Source organism: Amblyomma mixtum, chromosome 8, assembly GCF_055824585.1.
Source record: "Amblyomma mixtum isolate Tamu chromosome 8, ASM5582458v1, whole genome shotgun sequence".
Taxonomy (NCBI): Eukaryota; Metazoa; Arthropoda; class Arachnida; order Ixodida; family Ixodidae; genus Amblyomma; species Amblyomma mixtum.
Window position 1 is genome coordinate 41,165,429 of NC_143019.1, and position 26,665 is coordinate 41,192,093.

Here is a 26,665-nt window from a genome sequence, read left to right on the forward strand (position 1 = left end):
GCATTCGTTAAGTAGTCGCGATTGACATTAGGCTGCACTACGTATACTTGGACTGCTTGGGAATACAGAGGAAGAGCTTAGGTGAACGGGGCTTGATATTGGATGGGCAGAAGTGGTAAGCTTAATTAGCAGCATCTTTCGGAGACATATTTGGAACAGGACGCACAAAAACGCACTGAACGGACAGAACTGACCTGTAAACAGCATTTCGCGGAAAAAGTAACGAGTCTCGTATGTGTTATTTTCTCTTCTGTGTTTCAGCCCGTTTGCCGAGTTTGCAACCAAGGTAAGCTTATACGTTTTATGTATTATTGCCCGGACAGCAAGCTGTTACATCTCCGTTCCTGTCCAGTTGTGTTGAAGAACGATGGTAGAAACCGGTACTGAGGTATTTGACTTTCCAGCGCCTGGGACCGTAGCTGGACCACTGGCCTTCTCCGTAAGCTTTCAACAAGTCAGACAGGAAAACTGGAGGTCTAAGAGGTCACATCACAGGTCACACAAACAACGACAGCACTTGGAAGGAATGACCCATATGCAGCCATGCAATCTAGGTTGGCCAACAGAGGAGCTCAGCAGTCTTTAATCTCACAGTTGAAGAGGTGGCATGATTTTCTAGTGACTACTGCTACGGCTACTGAAACGCGAACTACGAAGATGACACCTTCAACCCTCTGAGGAGGAGAAGGACGAAAGAGCATTCATTATCCAACAGAAATGACATTACCCCCCCCCCCCCCCCCCCGCCCCCCTGGGCACTGGGCTAGGGAGGCAGGAGGCACCGCTTTAGGCGCTGGCCGGGAGGTCCTTTGTCCCGACGGTTTTTTCAGTCAGTCGAACGAATCGGAGCTGGAGCTCAGGCTTCGAGCTACGCTGCAGTCTCTCCCGGATTCTTTAGAATCGATATTTAGCGTCCTCATCGGAGAATGTGGGCATGCCCAGCTTATATGGTCGAGGAACCCTCACAACCCACAGTGTGTACACTCGTCTGATCCTACATCCGGGAACATATGGTTCGCCAGAACTCTCCCTCATGTAGGTATCGTCGTATATTACTCTCGAATATATTTATGCTCTTGGTGCATCAAACCTTTGGCATAGTAATTGCCTCTTTGCGCAGATGAATTGGAAGAAACGAAATTGCGCCTGATTTGCCGTCTGGCGTTCGCATCCTCTTCCAGGACACGTGAATCAATTTGTGTACCCCATGCCAGTCATCATTCGATCAGCGTCGAATCTGCTGGCGCCGAAAGGTGAGTGTAAGACTAAATAAGGAAATTCATTTAAAACTGACCGGTTTTTTAGGGCTCTTTTTAAGCCATGTAGCAGGGCACTAAGGAAGACCTTTGAATCTTTAGTGTTCCGCAAGGGTAATAAGGAGGGGTCTGCCGACCCTATACGGACATTTTTGAATTAGCTCTACCTCGACATGCGTCGTAAGCGCAGTGGAGCCTATTCTGCTGGTAACAACACGCGACTAGTACTTGGACGGCGTTTAGCTTTGTCCGCGTCCGACAGATGGCACCGGGAGCTAATTAGAGGCTCTTATAGAATTCTGCATTTTGTTTCACACAAGTGTTGAGAGGCGGTGCGTCGCACAAATCCTGTCTGCGAGAAGCGTGGTATAAGCAACAAAGCGTGTTGAAAGATATGTTGGCAAGAACAGGGCGACGTTTCCGCGGAGGTGGAGGAAAAACATGAACATTAATACTGGATGGGTTCAGTAGGAGAATACATTGGTCGCCATCATAATCCGGCCCCTCTCGACCAAAGATTACTGGTCGAGGGGACTGGGGCAGTGAAGGGTTGTCTCTCAGGGCTCGTACCGGGTGTTTCAGCGAACACTTTCAAAAATTCTCATAAGAAGAATTTTCTTGGTAAAGATATGGCTTTTGCAGCATAGAATTACCAATGTTGGCGGACACCAGAAAACCGGTAAATCATATTAGGTAGCAAACTGGTTCAGTAATTTTTAATAATTAACTTTTTAACTTTTACAGTTAGGCGCCTAGTTGCAAATAGATATTTGTAGCCGGTCGTTAGTAATAGCCATATCAGTTTTTAGAATTTCGAAAACGCAATTACCCTCACCGCTGTGGCTCGACAAAGTCTGGCTGTTTCGTGCGAAAAATACATGCGCTATCGAAAGCATGCAGGCAGAGCATCCCCTCCAGTGCACGGAACCAGTCGAAAAAGCCAAATTTTGTCGAGCCACAGCGCCGAGGATAATCGCATTTTCGAAATTCTAAAAACTTATATGGCTATTACTAACGACCGGCTACAAATATCTAATTGCAACTAGGCGCCTAACTGTAATAGCTAAAAAGTTAATTATTACAAATTAGTGAACCAGTTTACTACCTAATATGATTTACCGGTTTTATGGTGTCCGCCAACATTGGTAATACTATGCTGCAAAAGCCATATCTTTACCAAGAAAATTCTACTTATGAGAATTTTTGAAAGTGTTCGCTGAAACACCCGGTATGTCGGATGGGGATAGTTGTCAAAGTCTGGGTTTTCTTGACATTCCCAAACTGCTTAAAATAGCGTGCCGACTGCTCCACAGAAGAGGCAGGATGAATCGTATGTGTCTGGATACCATTTACTAAGGAAGTAGAGTTTGTGCCGAGTATTTGTAGTCGCCATATTATGTGTTCATATTTGCTAGGGCTTTTGACAGGAAGAGGATATATTTCCATCTTATGATCTTATTGTACTCCGTAATTCCTGCGTAACTTAGTAATTGTGAGGGGTTGTTATTGGTGTCAGAGAGAGAGAGTGGCTGCGTGTCAGATGCTCAGAGGAGGAGAGCTCGAGGAGCTATGTTGGCCGCCTCGATGCCCGTCGTTGAGAGGTGCCTTGCAGTCCAGAAGATGTGGGCGTTCGAGAGATTAGGCGTTTACAAATGCTTTAAACACGGAGCGCTCACGCGACTCCCGATGTAATTGCGCACCGCAGATTGTGAGTCGGACATAATGTCGGACATGTGCTCTGTCGCAAAGCACATTTGACCTCAGCCTTCTCATTGGCTGTTGCTTCTTCTGTCTTTCTCAGGTCGTGCATACAGGGATATTGTGTACGACTCCTGTAAGTACTGTAATGTCCTTTTCATGCGGAACCTCATTAAACTACGCTTAAGCGAACAGTGTAGCACGGACAGAAAGACTACGTTCCATCGTTGGCAGCTTTTTACCGTAAACGGAAATACGAAGTACTAAGCAGTCCCTACAATTCAGCTTGCGTATCCCAATATTGTCATGTGTGTTATTCTCACCATTTCTCGAGAACTGGTTTTTTTCTTGCATTCATGTCTAAAAGCAACAGCCACTTATAATTTGACTTAAATTGATCTCAGATATTTCTGAAATATTAAATGTGAATTGTAGTTTTGCTTTTCGAAACCTAACTCTGCGTTTCTTGCATTTCAGACGTAAAAGAAGAGTAAGCCTTTCCATTCATGCGGATTCAATGGTCGAGTAGTGAGGACGGCGTTTTGTTAGGAAAATGTGGGCTTGAATAAGACGTATCTACAAATAGTGTTGCCTTACCCGCCTTCAATTCGCCATAACGTTTTCTTTATACAAGCAACAATCCAATTCGCTGTGGCAATCGCGGACGAAAACACCGACTCCCTGTTCCCTTTGGCGTTGATAGTGACTAAAGGTGGCGCAGTAAGCATAGGGAGGAGTCCCCCGCTCACCAGAAAACGGGACACCTCTTTTTAAAAACCTAGGCGTCGTATTCCGTCAGCAGCATCTTCTTTGATGCCGTTTTCCTGTTGACACGCAAAATCTTACACAAAAGACAGAGTATAAGTGACAGAGTATAAATATTTGGGCCTATGGATTACTACCAACCTTTCGTGGTCAAAACACATAGACGCTGTAGTAGCAAACTCAATGCGGAAACTATTTTTCTTGAGGTGCTCCCTAAAGTCATCCCCACCTAGTGTTCGTCTATTGGCGTACAATTTCCTCATCCGTCCGTTACTAGAATATGCCGTAATCATTTGGGACCCTTTCACGCTAACAAATATTCAGAAATTAGAGCGAATACAGCATAAAGTAGCTAGATTTGTTTTTAACTCACATGGCCGTGCATCTGTAAGTGAAAAAAGCTCGTGAGGTGAAGTTGGCTACCCCCCGTCGTTGAGCGCAATCGTGTTTGTCGATTAAAGTTTTTCTTCCAGCTTATAAAAGGACATTATAAAGTTGATACCTCTAATTATTTTTATTACTCCTCAGGTTATAACACGAGACAAAGGCATGCACTAACAATAATCCCTTTAAACGCGCGAAATAACTGCTTTAAATATTCTTTTTTTTTCCGAGGACAATTACTGATTGGAACAAACTTAATAGCGAGACTGTTAATCAAAATTCTTTACTGCTGTTTGAAAAGTGCCTGTAAATGTTATGAATTTGTGTGTGTTTATATGCTTGTATTTTGTTTTGTCCCACCCTGCTATGGTCTGTACAAGATCGCAGTATCTATAAATAAATAAATAAATAAATAAATAAATAAATAAATAAATAAATAAATAAATAAATAAATAAATAAATAAATAAATAAATAAATAAATAAATAAATAAATAAATAAATAAATAAATAAATAAATAAATAAATAAATAAATAAATAAATAAATAAATAAATAAATAAAAATCTGATGCAGGTTCGTCGCAATTCTGCCAAAAAATGAAATGGTTTTCTGTGAATTCGAGGTTACTCTAGAATTCGAATCTCTGAAGCTTCTTGGTAATGCGTGCAAAGTAGTTTTGCGCTAGCGTTAAAAATGGCGACGTAATCACCGATTAAAACCGCGACGATGCTCAGGCTTCACCTCACTGCAAAGTAGGAGTGCGGGGAAACTCGTGGTGACGTCATCGCTGTCTAAATTTTAGATGTCTACTGCCTTCGTCTACATGCCGCTGTGCGTCTTCTGATGCCGCCAAGCAAGGTTTCGTGGGCGTATCCTTCGACGGCATTCGCTCTCTTTCTTGAAACAACCGCTTCTTCGCTGGAAACTTAGCGCCGCCGTACGTGACGTCACCACTGGGGTCTCTGCCTGTCGCTGCGCGCTGCAGAGAGGCCTCAACGCCGATGTTTCTTTAGTCTGCAATTACGTCACCATTTCAAATCCTAGCGCAAAAACATTTCGCATGCGTTACCTGCAAGTTTCTCGCATCAGCTCATTTACACTCATCCGATTCTAAAACCTCTTCAGTTACCCTTAATACAGGGTGAAAGCTGCTTTTTGGCAGTTGTATCTGTAGTTTATTGCACATTTCATTGTGCAAATTTTTACGTTTATTTATGTCACTTTTCTTGTTTGGCATACTTTTTTCATTCAAATATTTCATTGCATTACTGTTTTCATTTTTACCTTATGATTTCTATTTTGCGCTCCGCCGCCTCCCAACGGCTTTTTGCATACCGACAGGGCCTTGAAGAACGGAAGGAGTGGAGCTTTCGCTCTAGAAGAATCCTTTAATCTGTGTGCAAAAAATGAGTTCCGAATTGAAATATAACCTATTGTCAATGTGAAATAGTTGCCAGTACAGTGCCCCGCAGCAGAGTACTAGGTGCGATCAACGCCCTCCGAAAAGAGCAAAGAGAGGAGCTTTGTTTGACCGACGTTATAAGCTGCTGGAGCGAGCTGAGGAACTATAGACTATACTCGTGCTAACGTCGGAGGTGATGGTTTTCGTGTTTGTTGAGCGATTAAGCGGCTTGGACAGGCTAGGGCTTCGTAATGAATCAGCGCGTTCTTAGGCAGATTCCAAAAGGCCTACACTGCGCCTGCAAGTGTTATAGCCAAAGCACGCCGCAGTAAATATCTTGGAAGCAGGAGTACGGGATTCCTGCGGATTCGTAGATCTGTCTTCAACAACAAAAACTGCCCGGCGTCGTATTCAGCACACCCAGTAAAGGCATTTCGAAGCTTTGAAACATTGTGCATTGTGAAGAACGTTGCATTATGTGCGAAAAATTCTTCTGAAGCGAAGAGCAAGAGTGCTGTTACTGAATTAGTCGATCAATTTATAAAGCGAATTAGCTTTGATGTATGGGACATGAATGGCAGGCAAATTGCTTATCACGGAAGTTTTGTGCAGATGTGCCGTAAGCTACTCTTAGTTATAGTGAACATTAGGGTCCGGCAAATAAAAAAATTGGGGAGAAATATGACGATCTAAAGTGCGCGAGAGGAAAGCTTTTTCGTGCCGAATTGACTGCTTCTGTTGCTGATGACTAATGACTAACTAATGACTGATTAATAATTAATAATCAATGACTTGTTATTAATTATTCGCTAATTACTAATTAATTATTACGACGTACTATGCCACGATGAATTGAATGCTGTTTGGTTACGGCGTATTACACCACTGATGACGTCATCAGGATGATTCACAGATATAGCGTGACAGTTTTCGCGGACGGACGGACGGCGGACAAAGATGAGCCATTAAAGGCTTTCGCCTTAGCATTTGCTTTGATGTGCCCCTAGTGTTGAGATTGAGCTGCAGGTCGAGGCAGACAGATCTAGTATCAACAGTGTCAGACAGTGCTCAGATAGCCGCTGCCTGGGTAGACTGCGTATTGCAGGCTGTAGAGTAGCAGCATCGGAAGTTTTGTGTTCAGAAAGGAAGGCGTTGACAGCGAACCAGTCTGACCTATAATGAGAAGGCAAGCTGGACGGCAGCGCCGACAAATATGTTCCGGTCTTGCACGGAGTCTTGCTGGTGCTCCCGTCTCTGTGCTTTCCCACTACCTTATGTACACAAATATTTTGAAAGCTTTAATTCACACGGCTTGCGCAGGGAAGCCAACGTTAAAGGTGCTGTCACAGGCGCCGTCTACTCGTTACTATTCTTGGGAGTCATCGGAGCGGCCTTCTTCGTGTTCTTCGTCACGATGGCCACTGGTGAGAGCTACTGGACACACGGTATAGTTTATGCATGGGCAGTAGCTTGGCTGTGTTCGCTTGCGAGAGTTATGGTTACGCAGATGCATTTGAACCTCGTTACAACGAATTCGACGGCGCAGATAGGACTTCTTTGTTATAGCCTATAGTCACCTTGGCCAGAACTGTGGTATACCACCGACCTTAACTGCAATGGCGTATACCACGCAGCTGTAGTTTTGCGATCCGCCAGCGTGTGTTCGGGGGCCTATCAACCGACGCAATATAGGCTCGCCAAGCGAATTGTTCAGCCTCGCCAATGCGCACCCGTTTTTGTCCGCCTGTTTTTCTGCAGCTACTTGAAAACGAGTCTCAGAGGAATAATGTCGAAGAGAACAGCAATATTTAGCTCTTTTCCTGGGCGCTCAGGCTGATACTGGTGGAACTAAAAGAGCGAGCGCGCAGGCAACCCCGCCGCCACAACCCGTTTTGTTTGACTGCCACGTACAGTCAGGGACAAAAGTCTCCGGACCACGTGTTCCTCAAGCGAAGCTTATAGCTCTACTATCAGACACCTTCTGGAGACCACACTTGTGGAGATGAAACAACAAAAAATTAACTTTTACCTCCACAAGTGTGGTCTCCAGCCGCCGACTAATAGCAGAGCTATCGGCTTCATTAGAGGGACACGTGGTCCGGAGACTTTTGTTTCTGACTGTACGTACGACAGATGTCGGTCAGGACGCTTCACTGCATAGCAGAACTGTCTTGCGGAGGGTGCGCACATCAGCTCGAAGGTTACCCTTCGCACAAGAAGCAACCATTTGAATGATCGCCGCCTTCCGATGAAGGTAATTTGTTTTTGGCTTTCGTTGTCCTAAGCCTCGTGAAACCAATTGAACGTCGATACCTCCAAGCAAACCAAACTCACTACCGAGTCGAGGCTGCGTAGCACAGCGCAAGAGGCCGTGAATTCAGGGCATTGTGCCATCATAAAATGATGCTCAGCGGGCTCAAACTTCAGGGTGCAGCCGAAACCATTTAATGGTCCATAGAAATGATCCACGCGTCCTCCGCTTTGGCGAGAAAAATTTTCTTCGTTGTATGTGCAGTGCTGGGAAGAGCTGGCTGTGCGTGGCAATTTCTCTCTAACGCATGAAACTGGAAGTGCTGAAAACGGCTCGACAAATGGAGCAAGCTCCCTACTGAACCGTTTCATATGAGCTGCTCGTATGGAATTATGGGAATATGGAGTCCATAAGATATGGAATATATATGGATATCCATGTCTTGTCTGTACGGAGTCCGTAGGCACTTCACAGAATCTCTCTATGATTTCCATATAGTGTACGTGACGTCATATGGAGTCTAAGTTTCCATACGTGCTTCCATATAGTTCCCACAGACTCCATAAAATTTGTTATGGAAACAAACGGATTTATGGAACGCGTTATATGGAAACTTTTAAGTAGGGCTGTAGGGTTCATTGGACGTTCGTTATATTGCTCTGAGTTAGCAGTTATTTCTAAACATTATATCGAATACGTTACTTCGTATGCGAGGTTTCAATGGGAATGGCTATTCCTTTGTTCTATAGATTCTTTTGTTATAAACCATTCCGTTGCAACGATGTACGACTGTACTTAACACAGCAGGATCTAGATAATACGAATCTCACGGGGTCACGAAAAATTTTTTATAATCCGAAATTTCGAATAGACCGTAAGGAACAAAATCCGCATGCACAAACGTGAAAAATGAATTCACGCAAATCTTTTTGCTTCTGATAAGATTAATATATGGCGATGTGCGGTCGCGGCTGGCGTGTTCGTATCATCCGAAGCAGCGGGGGATAGTGTTCGGAAGACAAAATTCTGCGCAATGTGCACAGTGCATTCTGTCCGGGCATCTTAAGAATTCGTATCATCACGAAAGTCGCATCAACCGTGTTTTATGATCCAGATTCTTCCGATGAAGGTAATTTGTTTTTGGCTTTCGTTGTCCTAAGCCTCGTGAAACCAATTGAACGTCGATACCTCCAAGCAAACCAAACTCACTACCGAGTCGAGGCTGCGTAGCACAGCGCAAGAGGCCGTGAATTCAGGGCATTGTGCCATCATAAAATGATGCTCAGCGGGCTCAAACTTCAGGGTGGAGCCGAAACCATTTAATGGTCCATAGAAATGATCCACGCGTCCTCCGCTTTGGCGAGAACGGTGCCCGGTGTCTATCGCAGAGGATTCAATAAAATATGCGGCATTCTCGCAAGCAACCACATTATAACCTAGATCCGTCTAAAGATCGACCGATCAATCTATGGACAAATCTTCGGTAGGACACCATGTACAGTCTTTGTCAAAAGTAACCAGGCTCCATTGTTTGCTTCTCATTCGTATAACAGAGCCCTCACGGCTTCCCTAAAGATAAAAAAGTTCTTTGAAGATGAGAACAGCGGTTCTTCTTACCATACAGAGATTTAGAGCTTGAGGGCTGGCATGATAGCCTTAATATACCACTGAGAAGAAAAACCCGCAGCCTGGTTACTTTTGACAAAGACTGTACCTTGTATGTCTTGATGTGCTCAATTATTGCCCTAGAGAAGCAACAGCGGCTTTTTGCTGCAAGCGAAAATTCTTGTCATGCAGCCACACCCTCTGCGCCAGTGGGTAGAGAGCCCGGAACTATGCGCAGTTTGCATATATCATCCCTTGAAAATAAAAACAACAACAACAACAGACTAGGCTGCAGTTCTATGCACTGAAATATTATGACTACTCTATTAAACTGCCACAACAAATCCACATTTCTCATTAGCGAAACAGACCAATATATTGGTCTCTATCACAAGGTGCCCTAAGTTAGGAGACATGCTAGTTACTTATACTCCACGTGTGATTGGTCGAGAACGTGTGCGCTCCTCCGAATGGGCACAGTAGTCTGATATGCGGTTTCGGAGGCCATGTAGCGATAATTCGGTCCCTTAATCTAGATTTTTTTTATCCACACCCATCACTACATTGACAGCTTGTCCAGCGACGTGATTGTTTGCTCGCATCGTAGGATAGATCGATTCCTCCATGGATCAAAGTTCGAATGTGGGAGAAGTAGTCTCACCTGTCAGCGTGGACTGGGTCGCCTGCGCTGACGCTTGCCTCAGATTCTTTCCTTTAGCATAGCACGCGGCATACCTCGCTAAATCCTCGCAAAATTTTTTCGACAGTCTATACACTGTCTATAGACTACTGTCTGTGAGGTCTATAGACTCTCTATAGGCAAATCCTACAGAACAGTCTATAGACAATTCGAATGCTATAGACAGTCTATTTTCTCAGAAAACATGTCCTGGAATGAACATATTAACGCTATGTGTACAAAAATGCGCAAATCAGTTGGCGTGCTTAACAGAACCCGGCATTCACTTCCTGTCGCCATAAAAAAACTCATATACCATTCTCTTTTCCATTCGCATCTCTGCTACTGTGTATCAGTTTGGGGAAATTCGACGTCCCAAAACATGCATAAATTGACAATCTTACAAAAGAAAGCAGTTCGAGCGATACAAAATGCACATTTTCTTGAACATACAGAAGGATTTTTTCAGACACTCAACATACTTAAAGTGGCAGACGTGTATAATAACAAACTACTAAGATGTTATAAAAGTGCAATCCTTGGAAAACTGGACTCATTTTTATCAAATGCCAACCTCAAACACACCCATTACGTGTACCCATTTAGACAGCAACCTCCATGGCAAATACCATTTTCACGCACAGAGTACGGTCGGCAGCGGGCAAGTTGTACTCTACCTAAACTAATCAACTACTATTATCAACTAGGTATCGATGTACTGACACTAAATAATCGACGCCTAACAGAATTATTCTTGTAGTTAATATGCATCACATCTCACTAGACAGGAATGAAAAAAATCTATTCTGAGCGCAATCATGTTTTTTTCTGTGCCTCTTGTGTATGACATGCATCTGCCTTTTAAGATTTTCATCTTTGATAACCATGTCCTAGTTCTACACAGTTTTCTGTTAAAACATATATGTTATCACAAATGACAAATCTGAGCAATATTACTGTCTTTATCACCCTTGAGCAGCATCGATTACATGTTTTTTCTTTTCTTATCAGTGTACGCGCATGTACGTATCTTTTTTATTTTTTACATGTACTATAGCCTGTCACTGCTCGAGGGGCGGACGGGGCTTTTGTCAAGCTGTAAAACTTGCAGCTTTTTCTCCGCCGCCCTTTTTCACCACCTGTATACTCTGTTGGTGAAATAAATGCTCATTGATTGAATCTATAGAATTATGACCATAGGCTTTTAGTAGACCTTTGTCCATCGACAGTCTATAGACTGTGAATAAAGAGAAATAACCATAGGAAGGCAATAGAGTCTATACAAAGTCTATAGACTGTCTATAGACCATTTTTATAAAGATTTACGACTGTGCTGTGTCGTCTCACTAGCTCTCTTGCACTTGAGCGGGATTCACTGCTTGTTTTCATAGGTCTGTCATCAATATTGCCGTCAGCCTGGGAGAGAAGCGTGCTTTGTAGGAATTTTGAAACCTTCTTGTCGCAAACAAGTTATAAAAAGATATAGAATTATTAGTGCGAGTTAGCCATACAAACACTGACAAAAAGTACGCCACGGCGGCTCAGTGGCTATAGCGGTCAGCTGCTGACCCGAAAGACGTGGGTTAAATACCGGCCATTGCGGTCGAGTTTCGATGGAGGCGAAATTCTAGAGGCGCGTGTACTGTGCGACGTCGGTGCACGTCAAAGAACCCAAAGTCGTCGAAATTTCCGGAGCCCTTCACTACGGCGTCCCTCATAGCTCAAGTCGCTTCGGGACGTTAAACCCTAATAAACCAATGAACCAAAAGTACAAAAAGATATGGAATTATTGATGCGAGTTGGCCATAGAAACACTTCTAACACCTATAAATGTCTAGAAGTAGAACCAGTCAAGCGGGGATCTATTCTTTCCATTTATGATTGCACTAATGCTGGAAGCATTAGACATGTTGACCCCGCGCTATGAGACGAGGACACAAAGAAAACATATACCACAGGACGGCCGCTGTGGTATCCCTGAAGCATTCCTCAATATCATTGACGCATTCCACGCAGTTAATGCCAGGTCATTAGTGGAAGCTTAACAATTATCCTTGAAAAGGAAAGCATAGAATAGTTGTGGCTTGCCCGTATTCAGGTACTGGGCAAGGACTTGGAGGGTGGCGAAACTGCGGGAGAATATACTGAGGGCAATGCAGCTAGTTAGCGAAAGGGAAACAGATGATATCCCAGCTGATATTAACAGAAACTGTTCGCTGCCAGAAAAAACCTTGCGGAGAAAACAAAAATCAATGTTCCCTCAGAGTAACAGGCCTTATTCGAGGGTAAGATTAACTTAGCAGCGGGAACCAGAGAGAGAGGTCAATACAAGAGATTAGGAAGTGTCTGAAGCCGGATTGCAGCAGCTTGTTTAGGACAGTGTTAATACAAAACAATGGGACTGCCGCGACCTTTCTCTGTCGGTGCACAGGCAACTCGGATGATGATCATAATGTACTCGGACGGGATTAAGGCCTGTCTCAAAAAAAAACAAGCAAAACAAAACGAGGCGATGGGATGTGATGATTATTATCACACAGGTGCTGTAACATTCTCAGCATGGTTGGAAACCATACCACACCGCGAAGGAATTAGTAACAGCGGTCAAAGATAGGAATAAAATGTTTTTGAAGTACACACATTCTGCGATAACATTCCGTCGTTAAGGGAGCCATGTTGCGTCGTAGTTGAGGGTTCAGATGATTCACTGACAATGAAGGGTGACATAAAAGTAAGCCACGTGATCTGTTAATTCAACAAATATAACATTTAGATATAAATAGCAGGTCATAAAACGGGTTGCTAATATGCTGATCATGCCACTGATGATGGTCACACGGCAATGACGGCATTCCAGTGAACGCCGAAATCTTCACACAACAAGGTTTTAACAACTGGCGCTGCAAATTCAGTGCTGTATAGGTAATTATAAATCCTGTTCATAAGTTCACAATTGATAGATAGGTGCTGGAAGAGGTAAGGGAACACCTGTACTTAGGGCAGGTAGTTGCCGCTAACCCGGATCATGAGAGGTAAATAATAGAATAATAATAAGGGAGTGGAGCCCATGGCTGTTTTTCTGAGATCATGGATGGCAGTTTACCAATATGCCTCAAGAGAAAAGCATACAACAGATGTATCTTACCGGTACTCATCTATGGGGCAGAAACGTGGAGGCTAAAGAAGAGGGTTCAGCGTAAGCTAAGCACAACGCATTGAGCTAGAAGAAAAATGATATGTGTAACGTTAAGAGACCGGAGCCAGGCAGACTGGGTGAGGGAACAAACACCGGTTAATGACATCCTATTCGAAATCAAGGGAAAGAAATGGGCTTGGGCAGGGCATGCAGTGCAAAGGCAAGATAACCGCTGGTCCTTAAGGGTAACGGAGTGGATTCCAAGAGAAGGCAAGCGTAGCGGGGGGTGGCAGAAAGTTAGGTGGGCGGATGAGATTAAGAAGTTTGCGGGGATACGGTGACCGCAGCTGGCAAAAGACACGGTTAATTGGAGAGACATGGGAGAGGCCTTTGCCCTACAGCGGGCGTAGACAGACTGATGATGGTGATGAAATCCTGGCCTTGTGAGACGCAGATGACGGCAGTGGCTACGTCGTTCCCGAGTTGCAGTACACGGGGAACAATGAAGACGGCCATCATGGCGGTGGTGTCCCCGGCAGCGGGACTTACGGGCGCAATGCATGGAGAGTGATCACGCGGCGATCCGGCGTTTACAGTCCGAGACCCGGCGTATCGGCTCATCCCGGCCCACCGACACATTGTACGTGATTGCAGGAGCAGGCGACGTTATGCAGCTCGGGCTGGTTTGGTCTGTCTGTAGACTCTTTGCTCTGTAGTTTCGAGTAAAAGGTTAGTTGGTAGAGAAGTGTGCAGAATATAACGAACCCCAATATACAGGGTGTTTCACCTAAGACTTCACAAAATTTTGAAATATAGCCTATGAGAGTTAGAAGAGCGATTTTATGGGAATAGCTTTGTCAGCGGTGTAGTATAGGGTCTATCACGCTTAGCGGGAACACGGCTCTGCGTGGCCACGCACGCGCGGAATGCCACTGCCTCTAACCCGTTCATGAATCAATGCAGAGTGGCGCACGAGAAGAGGGACCTTGACGTGGTACTTCGTGTTATCTGCTCCTTTGCATGAGTTTGCTAGAGGCTTGGCCGTAATGGCGCTCCGCATGCGCGCAGCCACGCGGAGCCGTGTTCCCGCTAAGTGTGATTGACCCTGTACATCATTATACAGCTAAATTTTGCTAAGTCACTGGCTGGTTAGCCAATATTGAATAGCCAACTTTTTAAGTATTACGGTTATGCTCCTTACTTATTCAGAGTGAATAGCCCATCGTAAGTAACATCCATATTAGTTTTTAGAATTTCGAAACGCGGTTAACCTCGGTGCTGCGGCCCCACAAATTTTGGCTGTTTCGACGAGTTACGTGCACTGGAGAGGTTGCTTTGCCTGCAAGCTTCTCCAGTGTGCCTGTATTTTGGTGCGATGTAGCCGTAATTTGTTGGGCCACAACCTCGAGGGTTACCGCGTTTGCGAAATTCTAAAAGCTAATTATGGATGTTACTTAGTCTACACTACATGCCTTTCAATAATTACGAAGCCTAAAAGTAAAAAAGTTAACTATTCAATACTAGTTACCATCCTGATGACTAGCACATCTTAGCTCTGTTCTGATTTACTATTCCACTGACAATGTTATGGCGAAAAAAAGCGCTCTACTAACCAAAAACTCTTACTTCTGAAAAGCATGTCAAGTCTTAGGAGAAACAGCCTGTATAACACCCCACGCAAGATTCCCAGGTTGTAGTTTCGCATTTCACTGGCGGAATGGGGCTTTCTAATGAGTTACTTTTCAGCAATTGAATGATTACAATCTTATCTTCATATTTATCAACTGCACAAAGGGCAAGATAACCGACTGTCTTCGAAATTTAACGGACTAAATTCTAGGAGAAGGCAGAAGGCAAGCGTATCAGAGCACTGAAGAAAGTTAGGTAGGCGGATGAGATTAGGAAGCTTGTGTTAAGGTGACCGCAGGTAGCGCCGGAAAGGGTTAACTAGAGAGTCATGAGAGAGACCTTTGTCATCAAGGGGGCGTAGTTAGGCTGATGAAAACGACGATGATGATATCTGGTTAGCCCCTTCCATACTTATCCATACAGTCTTAATGCTCTCACCCCTGTTCATCTTAATTTGCAACACGAAATAATTGCGCCTAACTTGGCTACAAGGTGTGATCTTTTCTTGAATACCGCGTGCTTCCGAAAGAACTACGTCTATGCAATGCACTAATTGCTGCGTAATTAATAACCCAACGAGCAGATGCTATTGGCGAAACATATGCGTTAAGGGATCAAAACGATAAGACTTTAGCCCTCCCCTCGTGCTGTACAATAATTTGACAGTGCAGCCCATTTCCCTGCATCAAACGTTCGCGTCTCCATTTACTCCGACAGTGAATCACAGTTCCTTTTGCCGTTCACTCTAAACACGAATACGCTTATATCGGAGTAAAAAAGGAAATAAGCTGTCCTCTTGCGCACATAATTTATAGAAGGGTTTGCGTGACAAGACAGTTTACGCCCTTTTTACTCTTTTTTGTTTAGAGTGTACAATGCCCAAATGTAATTTTGAAGTTGAGCGAAGAAGTAAGGAGAAAATTCGCAATTTTAGGCAAAAAGTCTGTTTCCTATCATACCCAATGGGCATTGAAGCTCCCTTGGATGTCATGGGGACGTGTGGGACATCCTGCGGACATCCAGTGAACGTCCGCTGAAGTTTCAGTGCCCGTTGAGTATTGCTCATGACTGTGAATACCACTCGACGTCCGTAGGTTTCCCTCCCTGGGTTCAGCGCTGTTCAGTTCTCGTGCGTCTGTTATGCCCCTACAGCGGGTGCGGGTATAGAGCAGTAGGTCTCTAGTGTTTGCACATGTGGGACTATCAGTAACTATCAGAAACTAGTACTAAAGAAATGTGCGTTATACACTAGCGCTTGGCGCAAAAGGTAGTTTGTAGAGACAGCAGTAACGGCGACATACGCATGTTGTGTGCTCTGGCCCGCTGACCTACGGCTCCGCGATCCTTTTTTGTCCTCAGCGCCCAGGATTAAGAGGACGACCGACTACCCCGCTGACCAAACATCTGATTACGATACCGTAGATACTACCGCCACTCCCGACTTGAACACTCCAGAAGAAACAAGGTGGACCACCCGCCGAACCACATGGGCGCCACCCCCAACCCAGTATACGCCGCGCTCCGGGCCCCCACCCGGGAAGAGCGGCGCTGAACTGGCTGCACTGTATATAAATTCTTCGCTCGACTGGCAGTATCCGCCGTGCGAGGATTTCTACAACTTTGTGTGCAGTAAATACACGGGAAGAAAGTCGGTGCCAGAGAAGGTGAGCTAATTATGAGAGACCTTACTTTTCAGAAGGAGACAGGAATTTAAGCAGGTCAAATAGCGATTGTACTAAAAATAGCTTTCCCTCACACGAGTGATTAGAGAGAAATGTTACGGGTCTTCCGACCGCTTATATATGCTGGTATGTCAGCACATGACCGTGAAGACGAAATCTGGCGCAAGACTCGATCATTAGATGGACGTGGCTTCGTTTTAAATAGAACCTGAGGGCGAACCAGGAAGCGCAGATAAGGGTTCGGATATCGCGGGACATGCGAACACAGAGTAGGCTGAGAATTCTAGCAGAACAGTTCGGTAGGTGATAAAAAACTTTATGCACATACATGTCCAACATTCTCGGACAACATTTTGCAAATAGGAAAATTGTAGGATACTGTTGGGTAAATATTAAAGGGAGTGGTTCATTCTTCTGGTTTGTAGCAAAAGTTTTTTTAAATGTGCTTCCTTCGATCGCATCGAACAGTCAAGACTGTCATAAAAAACCAATGGGGAATGCTTTCGACGATAGCAAAAACCTTATTAGAAAAAAAACAAAAACAATGCAAGACGGCCGTCGGGTGGTTTGCGGATATATTTATTGTTGTAGTGATATCTTACACTATATGAAAAAAATGGCGTTCGTCAATGGTTTCCCGCTCAGAAATGCTTTTGTCCAGAATTGCTGGGTATGAGTACTTCGCTTGTCCTTTACTTTATGGAGCGTTCTGATATTCAGCATTTTATATCTCGGTGTATGAAATCTGCGCAGCAGAACAATTTGTGCACTACGGATAATAGGAAGATGTTTCCGAAATGGAAGATAAATGTCTACACACTGATGCATCCTAAGCCAGGTTCTTTAATAAGGCGGACATATACGCTCATTTTTTTTAGTGAACTGGAAATTTCTGACTGCTACCAGTGGAGCAAATTTAAGTAACACCGAATAGGATCCTAAATTGGAGTAAGCCAAGGCATGTACGATTCGCCTATCCACCTCCTGCTCATATTTCCTGAGCATCAGCAGCTAAAGCCATCTGCTGGCCGTGAGTAGCAAACACCCCGTAACTTAATCTATGTTTTTAGCTTCTAATGAAACTAGATCGTCCCGCGAGATTCTGCATGAACACCGTGATTATGATGGCTGGCTCTATCTGATCGCTGCAAAATCAGCCTTATAACTCGCCTTCACAGCAACTATTTTTCCGGCGGCCATAGAAAAATCTATTAAATGTACTGAGAATTTTAAATTCCGCGGTGATTTTAAGTGGTAAGCGATTCGAGGCACATGTTGGCAGCTGTGCAAACTAGAAGAGTTTGTCTAGATATCCCGAGCTTGGAAGTGGTGAGAAGCTTTTAACAGAGCATAGCGGGTATTGAGTACTATGGAGAGACACTAGCCCAGCACGCCCATACAGTTATTGCAAGAAATCTATCAAAATTTATTCCTTGGTCGTTGAGGCTATGACCACAGTGATAGTGAACAGGTCTTTACGGGAAATCGGCCCTACATCTAGTGCTTGCTTGTGAACGTCCGTAGCGCCAAGCATCCCGTTGGTCGCAAATCAGAGCCACTAGCAAGGCTTTCCTGACTTTCATGTGTGAATGCACCGTTAATTCCTCAGCAGGCAAAGTTTCATTGGCTTGTCAAAGCTGAACCACATAACTTATCGGCTAAATCTGCTCCTGTTATCATTAGTTCGGCTAGCGTCGGCCATTATTAAGAGGAAACTGCGTAGATTTTATAAATTTACGAACTTAAAGGCGTCGAACGTGTGAAACTTGCAGGTAAAGCATGCGAAGTCCTTTTGGGATAAGAATTGAAATGGTGACGTTAACACCGATTGAAATCGCTATGACCCTTAAGCTTCTCCGCAGCACACAGTGCCAAATGGGGGGCGCAGGACGATGTCATCGAAGGTACCGGTACAATTGCGACGCATAAACGCTTGCTTTGATGAAAAAACACCACCACTGAAGGCAAAGCCCTCCGAGAGGTTTTTGGCAGCATCAAACGAGGCACGGCACGGTGGGTTGACGGTAGCGGCAATTTGAAATCTTACCTTCTGTGACGTCACATCAAACTTGCACTTCTCTGGTGCTTAGAGGAGAAGCCTAAAATTCCATCATCGATTGCGTCACTGTTTTAAATGCTAGGGCAAAAACATTTGGCATGCTTTACCCAGTATAAAGATTTTAATCCTTGAATATCGCGGAATTTTCAAAAAGTGGTGGAGTTCCCCTTTAATGCTCCTACTTTTTCTCCCACTATCAGATCGAGGACTACACAAAGCGAACGGTCAAGAGAATGCTTTTCGAGATGGAAATCCCGCCCAGCAGCCAATCAGCCATAGAAAAGGCTGCGGCCTTGTTTCTGGCGTGCTACCAACTGGCATCGAGGTCAACGAAAACAGAGGTAATGTAGGTGCTGTGATGTGCAGAAATTGGTCGCCGCTAAAATTGCATATTTTAGCACAGCGCAAGCCGCTGACACCGCTGCACTTTGGCCGCCAGCTGCCAACGGCCCATGCGCATTGAGTCGGCTGGTAGTTACAGCACTATGCCAACACGTTGATTTGGCATCTCTCCCCAAGCATTTCCTCGATGGGACAATAAGTTGTACGAATACAATATTTGTTCTTGATGTCGCTGTCTCAAAAGGCCGCTTTCTCTTTGTTGCGATGCAGCTGGGGCTCTCGAGGTAGAGACTTCTTGCGGCATAATATTTCTGTTGTTACCGCAAAGAATCCTTTTTTACAACATGCGGTTCACGAACACAAACCGTAAAGTCGGAATATTATCAACGCTTACTCAAAACGTTAAGTCCTAACATCTTATGTCGTCTGGAAAAACACTGATAACACAAAGCCTTTTATAGCCTGTTTAGCATCGAATTCTTATCAATATAATACATTTTGTACTGAGAGACAAAGAAATATGCGGGGGGATCTCAGCATATTTTTAATTCGTTGAGTCGCAGTTCGATAGTAAGCAACCTGTCGGCGTTTGCTGCCTTGATCCTCGAGCATTCAATAGCCTTTCGTTTATACGAGATCAAACCATCCCCAAAGCCAGCCCGAGTCTTCAAAGTGATTGCTACATCCACGCTTGGGCCGCCGCGGTGTCTTAGTATGGAACTCGGCTGCTGACCCGCAAGACGCAGGTTCGATCTCGATCGCGGTGGTCGAATTTCGATGGAAGCAAAATTCTAGAGGCCCGTGTACTGTGCGATGTCAGTAGACGTTAAAGGACTGCAGGGGGTAGAAATTTCCGGAGCTCTTCACTAAGGGTTCCCTCATAGTATCAGTCGCTTTGGGACGTTAAACTCCCATGAACCAACACAAGTATCATAAGTATCATCAAGTATCAAGTATGCGGCCCTTATTGCATCCGTGTCCTCCGGCTTGGAGGCCGAGCGACCTAACTATACTGATGCACTGTGGCAGAAAATGGCGAAGGTAGGTTAGAGTGCTATTGCTAACAAGAAAATTTAAAGAAAATGGCTGATGATGGAGTCTTGGACATGGCTACCTCCATTTACGAGCCTTCGTAGAATACTGTGCGCTTTTTTTCTGCAATTCTTTGCTTGCATCTCCTCGAGTAATTTTTTTGGGTTGATTTCGATCCGTCCTCATACAGAAGAAAGTTTTTCCTTAGTGGTAGTCCAGCAATACTGCGAATTCCGTGCTCGAACTTTCGACACTGTCGATGCAGGTTCATATCAATACATACCGAAAAGAGGTTTCAGAAACCGCCGCTTGAGCGCGCATTTAATGTTATCTTGCGTGCAGGTTCATCTGTTAAAGCGTTTCCTAGCGAACTTGGGCCTCGACCTGTCCGACATGACGTACGACGCTGGGTTTGACGTCGTGGACCGGGTCGCCAGTCTGTCCTTCGAATTCGGCGTACCTCTTTTTGTCAAGTTCGGTTTGTTATTCAGCCCGCCAGACATCCCTGATTATATTCTGGAGGTGAGTAACAATCTGCCCTGTGAGACAAGCATTTGCAGTGTTTTCCGTTTGTTACAAATCACACAACACAAACACAGCAAGCGTACTACTTTACTTCGAAGGAAGGAAGGAAGGAAGGAAGGAAGGAAGGAAGGAAGGAAGGAAGGAAGGAAGGAAGGAAGGAAGGAAGGAAGGAAGGAAGGAAGGAAGGAAGGAAGGAAGGAAGGAAGGAAGGAAGGAAGGAAGGAAGGAAGGAAGGAAGGAAGGAAGGAAGGAAGGAAGGAAGGAAGGAAGGAAGGAAGGAAGGAAGGAAGGAAGGAAGGAAGGAAGGAAGGAAGGAAGGAAGGAAGGAAGGAAGGAAGGAAGGAAGGAAGGAAGGAAGGAAGGAAGGAAGGAAGGAAGGAAGGAAGGAAGGAAGGAAGGAAGGAAGGAAGGAAGGAAGGAAGGAAGGAAGGAAGGAAGGAAGGAAGGAAGGAAGGAAGGAAGGAAGGAAGGAAGGAAGGAAGGAAGGAAGGAAGGAAGGAAGGAAGGAAGGAAGGACTTTTATTATTCTCTAGCGCTTCTTTTTCCTGCGGTTTTCGAAGAAAAATTGTGAAAACTATTCAATGTGAGCATCAATAAAAAGTGATTAGATGCTAATAATATTAGCGTAGCGGCTAGGCACATTGGGTTGGTTAGGACAAAGGAAGCAACGTGTGGCTCGTAAGCAATACGGATAGGAAAAGGAAGTGTAGGACAGAAAAATAAAAAAATTGAGCGACGGCAGTGGTATCGTTGTAAAAGAAACTTAAGCTTGTATACACCATGCCTCGTCACCTGGCATCGAGGCATCGACGATAACCCTGAAGAAGTTTTAATTAGCATTAAAAAAAGCATTGTCGACAAACAAAAAATAGCTGATGGATGAACATTGCTACGAATGAAATAGTATTGTAGAAAAGCACGGTATTTTGCAGATGATCACCACCACCACGTAGCTAAAAGCGCGATTGAGGTATCCACTGACCCAGGGAGCCAGTTACGCGCCTCTCCCATCTTCAAAATCAACGGAGTCTATACCTTGAGCTAATTTTGAGAAAAAAAGCTCACAAGGGCCTCAGTTTGAAGGTGGGTGCACCCCGCGTTGGCTCAATGGCTAAGGTGCTGGTCTACCGAGCGAGGGTTCCCGGGTTCGAACCCGACCGCGGCGGCCGCGTTTCAATGAGAGCGAAACGCAAAAGGTGCCCTGGTGCTGTGCAATGTCAGTGCATGTTAAACATCCCCAGGTGGCCGAAATTACTCCGGAGACCTCCATTACCACACCTCGTTCATCATTTATTCTTCTCCGTCCTTTATCTCCTCCCTTACGGCGCGGTTCCGCTGTCCATTGACTTATGCGAGACATTTACTGCGTCATTTCTTTTCCTCAGGACCAAATTTTACGCCCCCGCCTGCTCACAGCGTGATTAGATTGGTCACTGCTGGAGTTCTTTGTCGCTTTCTGCAGTCCTCGAAGTCCTGCTTGTACTCGTAGGTTTATGTATATATTACAAAGAATGAAAATCAACTAACCCTTCGGCTTTATTAAAGCTGAAAAATGACTTAAGATATGGGTTCAGCGCAAACTCTATTTTCTTTACGGTGGCGTATAACACCCCCTGAAAATATATTTTTGGCTCCACCACTGATTGCACCTCGCCTTCAGTCTTTATGTTATCTGAACGTAGTGATCATGGCTAGTGCTTTTGTGGGCAACTTAAGGCAGAATGGAGATGCTTAGTGCTCACGATATACGCCACCTTACTTATTGCACTTGCTATCACCCGCACGGAAGGCCGGTACATTGTAAGTGATTCTAAAACTGCGATTCTAAATTTTGCTCGAGGCCGAGTCCATGTCCCTGCTTTTGGCATACTAGACTCGTCCGATGCACCCCCGCCCCGCCAAGTGGAGCTGATATGGGTGCCCGCGCACTCCGGGAATCCCGGAAACGAGGCCGCCAACCTTTTAGCCCGAGGTTCTTTAAACCGGGCTCAGGTGCCCTCGGATCGGGGATTCACGAAGGAGCGCATGCACTCATTCAGCGAGCTGACGCAGGCCTACAGAGCCTCACGCCAGCTCTACCCCCCGCCCCACCCCTCCCTAGATAACAAACACGCAACGCTCTGGCGCAGACTACAGACACACTCTCTTCCCTCACCCCTTACCCTAGCCCACTATCATCCCTCCTTCCCCACTCCGGCATGCGCCCTATGCCCAGAACCCTTCGCCTCTTCCCTCCACATCCTTTCCCTCTGCCCGGCGGCATGCGCCCTATGCCCAGAACCCTTCGCCTCTTCCCTCCACATCCTTTCCCTCTGCCCGGCGGACCCTCCCCCGCGGGATCTAGAGAACCTCAAGACCTGGGAGGACTGGGAGACCCTGCTGCGCTCGGAGGACCCGGCCGTGGAGACCATCGCAACCGGCCGGGCTGCCAGTGTTATGGACCTTAGGAACATAAACACTTGAGTGCAGTGGGGTCGCGCGGGGACCCTGGGGCGTGCCCCGAATTCCTGTGTAAATAAAGTTTTTTCTCTCTCTCTCTTATAAAGAAACAGTTGATTGAGTCGGATTCGGAGCTGTCTATGCGGTGTGGCCATCTAATTGTAGCGAACGCTACACTGGCCGCGAACTTGCGATTTCGCTGTGCCTTTGCTCCGAGAAGACACAAAGACCGACCCTGAGCCGTTGCCTGGCAACCGCCGCATCTGGCGGACGCCGCGCGCTCGCCGCGCCATCTCGCATGACGTCATACCGCGCGCCTCGCCGCGGAGCCGACGCTGCCGTTTGGTATGACGTCACACCGCTTGCTTGGTCGTTGCGCTCGATTTCGCTACGTATTTCCTGGCATAGCCGAGCTAAGCCACTGCCAATTGTTTGGCCGTCACACTCAGAGTTCTTGCAAATGTTCAGTTTCACATGCGGCTTGTTTTACTGCGGCAGATGGAGATCAACGACGAGGACGAGAACTGGCTTCGGAAGGTGCACACTGAGGACGGCGTTCTGAATATGGAAGAGGTGTACCACGATTACCTCAGCGATTATGACCGCGGCCTTGTCACTACGCGAATCATCGAACGCATCATTGACAGCGAGCGAATCAGTGCGTATTCATGTCGTGCTCGGATAGCTCTTATAAAAATGGTCTATAGACATTGTATAGACTTGTTATAAACTGTTGGCTTACTATACATATTTTTGTCTATTCCCAGTCTATATACTTTCTATCGACAAAGGTCTGCTAAAAATGTATGACCATAAAGCTATAGATTGTCTGTAGGAAGTATATAGCATTTGTGTTGCCTATAGACCGTCTCTAGGATTTGTTTACAGAGAGTCTGTAGACTTTGTAGACAGAAGTGTATGGACAGTCTATAGGCCGTCTAAAAAACTTTTGTATAGAGGGGAAAGATGAATTTCTTAATTGCGGTAGGTTCATTCAAAAGCAAAACGCTGAGGCAGCTTACGAGCATCGAGCGTTAGCAATATCGAACGAATATTGGGTCATTAGCCATCTTCGCTGTATCCGGTACAAATTTTTCGTTATATCGGGTTATCTACTTTTTTACGTAAGTATGTACAGCGCAAGAAGAGAAATCGTTTGACACCACTTCGACTCTCATACGTCAATTAGTTTGGCCTCAATGGACCTTTCGTGTTTCAAGAAAAGGGAAACAAATGGGAAGTGGGAAACAATGGGAACCAAAGGTCGTCGGTGCGAATCTCTATTATGCGCTACGCTTTGATTCGGTTAATAATCTTATGTTCCGTAACGCGCTGAATGGTTTGATACCACTCCGAAATTATACGCCAATTAGGTGGTCCATGATCTGTGTACCAATGGGACCACCCACTGGTCGCAGTTTAATGACCTTCTGTGTCTTACGCGACCTTGGGTAATGCGAGTGTTACAGATAACGCTCTAAAAATTGGAATCGACATTTAAGCTCCACAATAAGGGTATGACGAGATATCGTTAATGAGTTATTGCCCATATATGCACAATTGGTCATTCTCTGCATTAATATATCTTTGGGACTCCTCATACAACTCCTGGAGCGAGGGTGAAAAGGTTGAGCGTTGCGCAACTGCCGTGCGATGGCAGGTGCTGCCCTCGGTGCAGCTTTTGGAACGAGGTTGTTCTTCCCGAGCAACCTCTCGCGATAAATCATTAATTTAACTGCAAACATTAACTAGAAATTTAAAACACGCTCACGAGTCAATTGCAGAACCCTTGGCCATCTCCTTGTGCTTGCTGCTTCTATTACAACAGTGAAGATGAAGGTTTTGCTTCTTGAGCACACTGAGCTCTGGCTTTGTAGAATCTGCGGTGTGGCGCTATGCGGCAATGGTCCTGGTAGAAGTTCAAAGTAATTTCGCGCCTTTCTCCTTGTCTTTTCGCGCAGTGTACGAATTCATAAAGCAACTGCGACGAGAGAAGTTCACGGCAACGCAGACAACGGTGGAGGAACTTGGAACCTTGACGGAAGGCATCATAGCAAAAGGTGCGCTCGGCTTCCTTTACGAAGTGCTTCCGAGGATTTAACAGTTCGAAGGGAGCGAGTATAACGAATAGTGATGTGACTCAAATGAAAGTGCTCCGCTTGGCTTCCTCTGAGGGCCTCATGCACCGTGGTCCAGAACAGGCAGGATATAAACGGCTTCTAAGAATATGCTCGGCACACATGGCAGAACTCTTTAAAAAGAAAACTTTTTAAGCCAACATACTTGGTTTCGGCGAATGTTGGCATTCAAACCAAAGTAGCATAGGTGAGTGTTTACCTTTTTATCAGTTGTGGGCTTGATGGATGGCGCTTCAGCATGATGTTCAGGGGCGACGTTACAAGGTAATAACCCTACACGGTAGTTGGGCCTTCCTCTTTCTTTGCTTGCTTCTTGGAGGACGTGGCAATTAAACATAGTTATGAACGAATATCAACCACCCGATTCACTCTGCTACACTCCACATGTGTTTCAAAAGATGACCTGGATAGGATAGGATAGGATAACTTTATTTGGCTCTAGCACAAGTGTTTTTTTTTATGTGGTCAGATGAGTCCATCCTGGAAGAAACTTGGCTCATCAAACTACTAAATTCCATTCGCCGCGGTGGCTGAGTAGTTACGGTACTCGGATGCTGATCCGGAGACGCGGGTTCGGTCCCGGCCGTGGTGGTCGAACTTCCATGGAGGCGAAATTCTAGAGGCCCGTGTACTATGCGATAACAGTGCTCGTTAAAGAACCCCAGGTGGTAGAAATTTCCGGTGCCCTTCACTTTGGCGTCTTTCTTAGCCTTAGTCGCCTTGGGACGTTAAACTCCATAAACCAACAAACCAACTAAACTACTAAAGTCCTTCCTCGACTGAAGTAACGCAAGCATGTCTGATACACAGTCCTCGCTGCTATTGAGTTCCGAATCGAAGTTCGCCTGACAAGCAGCAAACAACGCCCTATAATCGGGCGTCTTCTCCAGCACACTGGGTTTGGATGATCCTGCACTATACGAGCAAGACGTTCAAGGCCGAGGATGCGGTGATGCTGTGGGACAACGCGCCGGCCGTCGTCGGGCTACTGATGGACGGCTCTCGCTTGTTACGCCACGACGCACGCATTCTATTGGCGTGGACCCTGCTTCGCCGGCTTCTCCCGTTCGCACACGGTCTGAGGCTGGCCGAGGCTGCGAGGAGATGGGGAGGCGGCGAAGGCTTCTGCTACGAACTCGTCTCCAACGTGATGGCGATGGCCATCACGCACCAGTACATGAAGACCTGTGAGTACTTCTTTCTTTCTGTGACTATAGTAACGCGGTAGCTTTGAAGGTCCCGTTCGGTTCAAATCCCGGCGTCGGTGCGACTGGAAAATCCTGATTGGTTGCGGGGATACTGACGCAGAAAACCAGCTTCGCAGAAAAGAAAGGAATAATGTGAAGAATCTAAGCGCTATTCTTTGCGTCAAGAGCTATGCATCCTGGCCAATCTCCCGCCGTAGGTATGGACCATTAAGCCTGAGGACATCATCATCATCATCATCATCAAGAGCTGGGCACGCTGACCCTGCACCACTGAGGAACGCTCGTTCAGTATACACTCTAAACAGACAGGAGTAAAATGGGAGTAAGCTGTTCACTGGCGCGCTCCTTTTTATAAAATGGAGGGCATTAGAGGACAGCTTCACCCTGTTTACTCCCATATAGGCGTATTCTTGTTAGGAACACTGTGTAGGATAT

At 45.6% G+C, this 26,665-nt stretch overlaps 1 protein-coding gene across 1 annotated transcript in view; it reads left to right on the forward strand.

Moving 5' to 3' along the window:
- Nucleotides 1–1,207: 1,207 nt before the first annotated feature.
- The window catches only part of LOC149332236 (neprilysin-2-like), a 33,021-nt gene continuing 7,563 nt past the window's right edge, over nucleotides 1,208–26,665 (forward strand). The window contains exons 1-10 of the mRNA XM_089557488.1: nucleotides 1,208–1,253; nucleotides 3,058–3,090; nucleotides 3,432–3,444; nucleotides 6,826–6,929; nucleotides 16,165–16,469; nucleotides 18,747–18,887; nucleotides 20,263–20,442; nucleotides 23,383–23,542; nucleotides 24,846–24,944; nucleotides 25,913–26,209. Of these exons, the coding sequence (XP_089413614.1) occupies nucleotides 1,208–1,253; nucleotides 3,058–3,090; nucleotides 3,432–3,444; nucleotides 6,826–6,929; nucleotides 16,165–16,469; nucleotides 18,747–18,887; nucleotides 20,263–20,442; nucleotides 23,383–23,542; nucleotides 24,846–24,944; nucleotides 25,913–26,209 (1,378 nt within the window). The remainder of the gene's footprint in view (nucleotides 1,254–3,057; nucleotides 3,091–3,431; nucleotides 3,445–6,825; nucleotides 6,930–16,164; nucleotides 16,470–18,746; nucleotides 18,888–20,262; nucleotides 20,443–23,382; nucleotides 23,543–24,845; nucleotides 24,945–25,912; nucleotides 26,210–26,665) is intronic.